This window comes from Chlorocebus sabaeus, chromosome 7, assembly GCF_047675955.1.
Source record: "Chlorocebus sabaeus isolate Y175 chromosome 7, mChlSab1.0.hap1, whole genome shotgun sequence".
Taxonomy (NCBI): domain Eukaryota; kingdom Metazoa; phylum Chordata; class Mammalia; order Primates; family Cercopithecidae; genus Chlorocebus; species Chlorocebus sabaeus.
Genome location: NC_132910.1, coordinates 92,774,825 through 92,784,794, shown reverse-complemented (window position 1 = coordinate 92,784,794; position 9,970 = coordinate 92,774,825). Strand labels below are relative to the sequence as shown.

Here is a 9,970-nt window from a genome sequence, read left to right as displayed (position 1 = left end):
TTGGATAGTGTAGACATTTAACTATATCAATTCTTCCACTCCGTGAACCTGGGATATCTTTCCATTTATTTTTGTCTTTTTCAACTTCTTTCATCAATGTTTTCTATCTTTTAGTGTAGCACTTTCATTTCTTTGGTTAAGATATTTCTAAGCATTTCATTTTTACTTTTGAGCTATTATAAATGAGATTGCTTGGTTTCTTTTTCAGATAGTTTGCTTTCATGTATAAACATGTTAATTGTTTTTGCATGTTGATTTTGTATCATGCAATTTTACTGAATTTGTTTATTAGTCGTAATAGTGTTTTGGTGGAGTCTTTAGGGTTCTCTACATATAAAATTACACCTTCTACAAGAATAGATAATTTAACTTCTTCCTTTTCAATCTGGATGCCTTTTATCCCTTTTATCTCTTTCTCTGGCCTAACTGCTCTGGCTAGAATTTCCAGTACTATGTGGAATAGAAGAGGTGGGTCGGGAGTCCTTTTCTTGTTTCTAACCTTAGAGAAAAACATTTCAACTTCCCCCTTTCAGTGTAATATTAGATGTAGATTTTTTTTGTATATGGTGTTTATTGTGTTGTGGTACATTCCTTTAATATCTAATTTTTTGAGATTTTTTTTTAAGTGAAGGAATGTTGAATTTTGTCAGATGTTTTTTCTGCATCAATAGAAATCATATGGTTTTTGTCCTTATTTCCATTAATGTGATGTATCATGTCTTTCGATTTGCTTAAGTTGAACCATCCTTTCATCCTTAGAATGAATCCTACTTGATCATGATGAATAATCTTTTTAATGTGCTGGTGTTCTGTTGAGGATTTTGCATCTGTATTCATCAGAGATATTGACCTACGGTTTTTTGTTGTTGTTGTTGTTGTTCTGTTTTTGTCTGGTTTTGGAATCAAGGTAATGTTTACCTTATAAAATGAGTTTGGAAGGATTCTCTCTTCTTCAATTTTTTTGAAGAGTTTGGGAAGAATTGGTGTTAGTTATTGTTTCAATGTTTGGCAGAATTCAGCAGGGAAGAGTGGACTTTTCTGTTATGGGAGGCTTTTTAATGGGTGTTTCAATCTCCTTACTCATTATTGATCTGTTGAGATTTTCTTTCTTCATAACATGATCTTGCTAGGTGGTATATGTCCAAAAATTTATCCGTTTCTTCTAGATTACCCAATCTGTTGGTAATTGTTCACAATAATGTCCTATGATCCTTTTTATTTCTGTGGTATCAGTTGTAATGCCTCCTTTTTCATCTCTGATTCTGAGTGTTCTCTCTTTTTTCGTTTGGTCTAGTGAAAGGCTTGTTGAATTTGCTTATCTTTTTAAAAAATCAACTGTTTATTCATCTTTTCTACTGTTTTTTTTTCCTAGTTTCCATTATTTTTTATTTCTCCTCTATTATTTCCTTCTTTTGAGTAATTTTGAGTTAGTTATTGTTTCCCTAGTTTCTTAAGGTGCAACATAGTTTATTTGAAATCTTTCTCTCTTTTGATATTGATATTTATTGATAAAAACTCTTTATCAATAAAAAGTGTCTCATAAGTTTTTGCTGTGTCTCATAAGTTTCCATTTATATTTGTCTTAAGAAATTTTTAACTTTTTATTGACTCATTGGTTATTCAAGAACATGTTGTTTAATTTCTGTGAATTTGTAAATTTTGCAAATTTCTCATTATTGATTTCTTGTTGTATACCATTGTTATCAGAAAAGATACTTGATATTATATCAACCTTGTTAAATTTGACAAGACTTGTTTTATGGCCTAACATATTATCTAATCTATTTTGGAGAATGTTCTATGTTCCGTTGAGAAGAAGGTGTATTCTACAACTGTTGGGTAGGATGTTCTTTTTTATGTCTGATAGGTCCAGTTGGTCTAGAGTGTAGTCTAAATTCAATGTTTCCTTTTGGATTTTCTGTCTGGATGCTCCATCTGCGCTGAAAGTGAAGTTCCTTATTATTGTTGTATTGTAATCTATCTCTTCCTTCAAAACTATTAATATTTGCTTTATATATTTAGCTGCTCTGATGTTGGGTGCATATATATTTATAATTGTTGTATCCTCTTGTTGAATCCTTTATCATTATATAGTGACTTTCTTGGCACTTTTTACGGTTTTTGTCTTAATGTCTATTTTATCTGATGTAAGTAACTTTTACTTTCTTTTAGTTTCCATTTGTGAAGAATATGTTTTTAGATCTCTTCACTGTGTGTCCTTATAGGTGAAGTGAATCTCTTTTAGGTAGCATATAATTGGTTTTGGTTTTGTATCATTTATCCATTCTGTGTCTTTTGGTTGTAGAATTGAATCAATTCACATTCAAGGTAATTATTGAGTTAGGACTTATTATTAGGACTAATTATTGGGTTAGGACTTATTATTTCCATTTTGTTAATTGCCTTTCTTTTTGTAGATCTTTTCTTCCTCTCTTACTATCTTTCTTTGTGATTAAGTGATTTTTTTTTGCTAGTAGTATGTTTTGATTCCTTTAATTCCATTTTTAATTTCTCTGTTATGGGTTTTTGTCTTGTGGTTCCCAAAAGGTTGACCAAAAATCTTATGAAGGTTATTTTAAGCTAACAACTTACCTTTGATCACACGCACACACAAAACTCTACACTTTCACTCCATCCCCTTTTATTTTGAATTTTTGATGTTACAGTTTACATCTTTTTATATTCCATATCCCTTAGTTAATATTGTAGCTATTATTTTTACTACTTTTAGCTTTTAACCTTCATACTACAGATATAAATGATTTGCACACCACCATTATAGATAGTATTAGAGTATGCTAAATTTGACTGCATACTTACTTTTACCAGTAAGTTTTATACTTTCAGATACTTTTGTGTTACTCATTAATACCCTTTTCTTTCAGCTTGATGAATTCATTTTATCATTTCTTGTAAGACAGGTCTGGTGGTGATGAACTCATTTAGTTTTTCTTTGGTTGGGAGTTTTTATATTGTCTTCATTTCCGAAGGGCAGCTTTTCTGGGTACAATATTCTTGGTTAATAATATTTTTTCTTTCAGTATTTTGAATCATCCCACTTCTTCCTGACCTGTAAGTTTTATGCTGAGAAGTCTGCTGCTAGGTGTACTGAAACTTCTTTACATGTTATTTGTTCCTTTTCTCTTGATTTCAGGATCCTCTCTTTGTCTTTGCTCTTTAACAGTTTGATTATAGTATGTATTGGGATAGTCTTGTTTGGATTGACTCTGATATTAGGTATCAGTGAAAAATTATATGCTCGTTTCTTTCTCTTTCTCACAAGCAGATGGTATCTCTCTGTGCTATGTGCCTAGGATTGGTGAGGGTGTGTGGGTAATGCAAATAATATAAAATCATTCTTTCTACTCTCTTTGATGCATCTTTTCTTCTTATTATGCTATAATCAGGCACTGTAATCTCTCACCTGGTTTCGTTAGCCATTTTGAAGGTACTTTCATGTATGGATAGTTGTTCAAATTGATCCCTCTGTGGACAGAGGCAATCCCTGAAGGGAGCTATTCCATCATCTTCCTCAGCTCTCCTCCCCAATTATGGATTCATACGTTAATTGTCCTGACTTCAGCCTCTCAAATTATATACACTACTAAAAGGCTTGTTGTTTTGGACAGTGAGCAGGTAATTACTTGCTGAAGTTTATGTCCATTAAGTTGAAAATAATTCATTAAATGAGTGTGATGATGAGGCCCATGTAAGATGTTGTTATTAGAAATTGTTTTATTAACTTGGGATTTAGTGGTAAGGGAATTTTGACTTCACCTCTTTTCTTGACAGTAGAATAATACATTCTGTATGTTTTATGCATGTCAGAGTAAATCTCATTTCTTTTGTTCAGATAGCAAATTCTTACTAGAGCCTAACCAGTTGATACTTTTCTTATCAGCTTCCTCTTTTAGTTCTTTCATTTAGCCTTGCTGTACTGTCATTCCTTCCACTCTATGAAAATGCCATGATCCTTCCTGATGGAAGGTTTTGGTAGGCTGTTTTGCTGATGGACTCTTCCCGCTTCACCCCAGATAAGTCCTAATCATAATTCACAGTTGACCTCAGATATCACTTTCTCAAAGAAATTCTGATTCCTTGAATGAACCAGATCCTCCCATTATATGTTCTTCTGGTGGTGTTCATTAGAAATGATGGTAAGTGAATAAGTTCTCAAGTTATTAGTTTGATAATATGGCTCTTCTGCTGAAATGAAATCTCTGTGAGGGCTGAGACTATGGCTTTCTATTCACAGCTAGAACTGTAGCATCTAACATAATGTTCACATACAGTAGGTTTTCAAGAAAGATGCTTTCAGTATGACTAAAGGAGAGAATTTGTTAATAAAAAAAGTGATGATGACAATGAAGACAAATAACCTGTTGGGTGACCCTGGATTCTCTGATGACAATATTCTGAAAGTGTTGACACCTTTGTATAAATTACATGTAGAATTTTCAATTCTACTTGTCTAACAATTTCCTCTTCAGTTCCTCTAATTGTCATTTTGAAGTACAGGATTGAAGAAGTAAAATATAGAATAAAATAATTAGCCTTTATTAATAATTCATTAATTTTTCTTCTGTATGTCATCTGATAGATTATACAATTACAATTAGGATACTGTTTAATTAAGCTAAAGTTTACCTTGCATAATCAATTTCTTACTAAGGACACAATTCAGTCATTAGACACATTCAGAAACATTGAACCAAACCTCTATGGAAATGAGATATTCTCTGTGCAAAATATTTATATATGGCATGCATACATTAACCATGGCTCACAAGGAATGCAAAGAGCTTAAGCTAAGCCTGTCATAGCACAGATGAAGGAACTAAAATGCATTCTCTAGTATTTTTGTGCTAAGTTGGGGGAGAAGGGAGGGAACAACCACACTACTTGATTTTCGTATTGTATATGTTGGTTGACCTTATGAGTTATTGAATTTGATGGCCATAAACAGTAGCACATCAAAACACGTGATCCCCTCTCACAACAACAGTAGCAAAAGAAGGAAAGTAATTCTGTGACTTACTCTTCTAAGATAAAAAAATGAGAGTATATAATACTAGCTTTGTGATTAAGTTTTAAAATTCTCTGGGCTCAGCAATTATTTTATTTTATTTTATTTCATTTCATTTCATTTCATTTCATTTCATTTTGAGACGGAGTCTCGCTGTGTCCCCCAGGCTGGAGTGCAGTGGCCTGATCTCGGCTTACTGCAAGCTCCGCCTTCCAGGTTCATGCCATTCTCCTGCCTCAGCATCCCCAGTAGCTGGGACTACAGGCCCCCGCCACCACACCTGGCTAGTTTTTTGTACTTTTAGTACAGACGAGGTTACACTGTGTCAGTCAGGATGATCTCAATCTCCTGACCTCGTGATCCACCCGTCTTGGCCTCCCAAAGTGCTGGGATTACAGGTGTGAGCCACCGTGCCTGGCCTGGGCTCAACAATTATATATTGGTTCTGTTTACATTTCCATGTCCTCTGCCTTCTAGCCCTTTTGTTCATTGTCAGGGAGAATGTAGAGATAATATTCTTTCATATGTCTTTTTCTTTCCCGAAATTAAGAAAAGATAAAAACAAAATTCATCAATATAACTTTGGACTGTATGTCATATTGTTATGCTTATCTTTACTATTTGAGTTTCTAAGTATATGTTTCTGTGCTTCCTTTATTATATGTTCCATATGGAAGATGTTTTCAGCATTTAAGGAAGTAAATGAGACATAAACACAGTATCCTCTAGGCACATGACATTGGGTTGGTTAACTAAGGAAGATAGTTCAAACAGGCAGATTTTGAATCCAAAGGAAAGACTGATTTTGTAAAGAATATAAGCATGAAAAATAAAATTTAGATTGTTTTACAATATTATATTGTTTCTTCAGTTAACTAATAGTATTTTAAAGTAGTTGCAGATCTATGCTTTGAGTTTTCTAAGATCAACTGAAGTGATCCATATCGAGTAACTAATGTAAGAATTTTAATTTTGAGCCCTAGTGAATTCCAAGTTTTAAGCCCACATGTATGCCTATGTAACCAAAATGAACTATTGATCACTATAAAATATTATTTGTAACGTGACTGGCATTATGATTTTCCTTCCCCCATCTCAGGAAGACTAACATTCCCCTAAAGACTGAACTGGAAACTTAGAGATGAAAATGGTACACTTTTCCTCCTCTCCCTAATAGAAAAAAGATACATAAAGCAAAACAAAAATACAGGTATATTAAAAATATTATCTCAATTGAAATAAAAAAATAAATAAACTTCCACAATCCAAGACTTTTAAGAGTGGCTGCCAAATACTATTTTTTCTAGACTGAGATTAGGTAAGAAGCTGAGAGCCAATACATGATTATTGAAAGTCAAACAGGATACAGATTTCTTCTAAACTTTCTCCGAAGGTATTTATAAGCACCATTGGACTAGAGCAGTAAGACCCATGTACATGGAGCGGGCACTGGGGTGATAGAAGAATGTTTCAACAGAGAACCAGTTTTTACTGTGGAATGGAGAGAAATCGAATTCTTAAGAGATAATTTCCCATCCCACAGTCACTCAGTGAGTATTACTAGAATTGAATTAAGATGAAATAAATGTATAATAAAACAAAAATATTCCATCTTTATTATAGTTCCATTAGAAGAGAGCTTGCTAATTTTAGACAGAGTAGTCCAAAAAATATAAACAATTATTTTCTGTCAGATAACAATGGCTCCAACAAATCAACAGGGCTTTTTAAAAATTATACAAACATGGCAAAAAGAATGTGAAAATAAAATACCTGTATTTGGGAAGGCATGAAATATAAACACTGTCACTATTAGTTTTCTATATCAGGTGCATCCAATCTTTTGATTTCCCTGGGCCACATTGGAATAAGAAGAATTGTCTTGGGCTACACTTTAAATATACTACCACTAATGACAGCTGATGAGCTAAAAATGAAATTTATGAATTTGTGTTGGGCCACATTCAAAGTTGTCCTGGGCCGCATATGGCCTGCAATCCATGGGTTGGACAAGCTTGCACACCATTCTGCCTATCAGTAGAAGTTTATTATTGCCACCACCACCAAGATTTACTGATGGACATTATATGCCGGTTATTGCAATTTCTTTATTTCATAACAGTTGCTTTATAGATCAATAACTAAATTACAGTGTAAAGAAGAGGATTCACGTATAGTTCTTCTTTTTCTTATTGAGAGCAAATTCTTCCTCTGTTTGCAATGCTTAGTAAGGAAGTCAATAAGAGCCAGTAGTCAGTGGTTCCACACCGGCAGGAGCATACCAACATAGCTGTTGACCTGCAGCATTGGTACCCATCCCCACCACTACATAATTTGACCCTTAAACAAATGCTATTTTGCGATAATAGGTAAAATATCAGTGCGACTTCAAATAACAACACTTGCACACGTTTTTATTCAACATTTTACATTATTCCACAAATATGTACAATTTCCATAATAAATTAAAAACAAATGAGTAAAGTAAGTCTGAGAGAAGTTCATAGTCACTATATTACTCAATGATATTTTTCTGCCTTCATTTCTAAGAGTTCATCTGATCCAAAGTCTGATCATCTTCTTGACAGAAAAACTTGTTTTGACAGCACATTTGAAATGCTGAGTGTTTTGTTATGTCTAAGCAGCAGAGTGATGTTCGTTAGTAACAGAAACACTTTAGAAAGAATCAGCTGCAATCAAGAAGTGTTGATGAACATTTGGACAATATGTACAAAACTCTGCAAAAATTCTTTAATATTTTTTTCCTCTAGTTCCTCACATTCTTTGCATCCAGATTCTGTTATATTCTGCAAAATATAAAGAAAGATTAAATTGGCAATTTATAATTAAATTAAATATACATTCATGGGAATGGGAATATCATATCGCTTGAACCATATGGTGAGGTCTTGAGATATGAAAACTTTAGCAAATAAATAGCATACTAGGAAGAATTATGAGAAAAGAGAACTGGGAGATTTGATATATGTTTATTTTTCCACTAATGGGTTAAGGACATTGAGAAAAATAAGTCAGACCATGGAGTTCCTGCTTTGAGCCCTTCAATGGTTTCCTATCATCTGCTTCTAGCATAAAGACCATGCCTCTCTGCATAGCACACAGGCTCTTCATGAGCTGTTTCTTACCTATTTATTTCACATATACCCCATGCCTCAATGCTATGCTCTAGGAACACTGAGTGAGCATCTGGCTTTCCTTGCCGTGCACAGCTTACTATTAGATGCCTCTCTGCCTTTGCTTTTCTCTCTGTTACATTCTTTCGTATTTTAGCTGCTGCTACTCACACTTAAGATTATTCAGATACTCTTTCAGGGGGGCTTCTCTGAACCCCTGGGTTCCCAGGGCTGGACCCAATGTCCCATCTTTACATCTCAGAACCTCTTATTTAGACCTCTCTCACAACATCTCATGTATTCTATTCATATTATGAAGTTTTACTCTTTGTATACTATAATACTATTCTCTAAGCTCTCTACCAGAAGGGCAAAGCCGGTACGTTTGTTTCCCTAGCATTCAGCACAGGGCCTGATGCACTGTAATCACCCACTGGTTGAATTGAGCCATTTAGGTGAATACCACAAATTGTTGTAATTCAAACACAGTTTTATGGATAACTAGAATGTTCCAAATGTAGCAATTAAGAATAAACTTTTTAGAGATCATCTGAACCCATGAAGACTGTGCCAGCAAAAATAAAAATTAGATTTTATATCCATTAACTATTTGGAATTCAGCATCACTAACATTTATCAAGCACATCCTCTATGCCAAGCACTGTCATGTTTCATATAATGCTGTCCTATTTGATCCTGAAAATAATCATGTCAGCTAGGAAGACAGAGGTATTGACTCATCTCAACTGACATAATCAACTGAAATTCTTCACATCCAGGTCTTCTGACTGCGCAGTCCTGCCCACGCATTCCAGCATGTATACCACACTCTGCCATGATGAGGGTGACTATCAACATTCACATTAAAGAGCTCATCATTTATTTCGCCATGAGTTATCTGTTGCATGGCTCACTCCACCAATAAGATACAGATAACATCATAAGAGTATTATAAACCTTAATCAATTCATTTCATACATATATAAAGTATTTAATATATATGAGACACTGTTCTGGGAATTTGGATATAGTACTAATAAAAAACAAAAACACTTGTCCCTTTTAAGCTGACATTCTCATAGGGAAAAACAGACAATACCCATTACATAAAATATATCGTATTCCAGATATGGGACCTGCAGACAAGGGGACAGGGAGTGCTCAAATAGGGAAGGGATTGCAATTGTAAACAGGTAAATCACTGAGAAGGTGACACTGAAGCAAAGACATAAAGCAGCATTGTATTTTTAGAGAAAAGTCAAGGTGTCCACCCACACAAGTTCAGGGTCTTTGCACTTTCAGTTGTGTCTGCCTGAACATATGTCCCTAGATACCCTTAAGGCTCATTCCCTCACATCTTTGTCAAATGGCAGCTTATTAGTTCAACCTACCCTAACTGGAGCCCCAGTCCCCCTACCCTACCTTCTTTTTCACCACTGGACTTCATAAATAACTAACTTATTACTCATTTGCTGAGTGGTTGGTTTCTTTCTGTTTCCTCCCTCTTTAACAGCAGAGATTATGGGTATTTTTCATACTGTCTCCTGAGGGCTAAAAAGTATTTATGAAATGAACTAATTTGATTATGCCTCTTTGTTACAAAACTGCTTTCTCTCTACCTTGCTTTGGCCACTGGTGTTTTGCCATGAAAGTCATAATTCTTTGCACTTCAGGGCCTTTGCACAGCTGATGCCCCAGCCTATCATATGAGTACCTAGAATTTGCTCTCCTGGAACCCTCGACTGCTCAAGTTGCCTGGAATGTCCCAGATTATACTGAAATTATTAATATTTTCATTGTTATCCTTTTA

General features: G+C 34.4%; 1 protein-coding gene across 5 annotated transcripts in view; it reads right to left on the bottom strand.

The window, feature by feature from the left end:
- Positions 1-7,421: 7,421 nt before the first annotated feature.
- Positions 7,422-9,970, bottom strand: part of IL15 (interleukin 15) — a 96,534-nt gene continuing 93,985 nt past the window's right edge. For 4 of the 5 annotated variants that reach the window (XM_007999862.3, XM_007999863.3, XM_037985799.2 and 1 more), the window contains exon 8: positions 7,422-7,833. In XM_007999862.3, coding sequence (XP_007998053.1) covers positions 7,723-7,833 — 111 coding nt within the window. In that variant the 3' untranslated portion in view covers positions 7,422-7,722. 5 annotated transcript variants of the gene reach the window in all.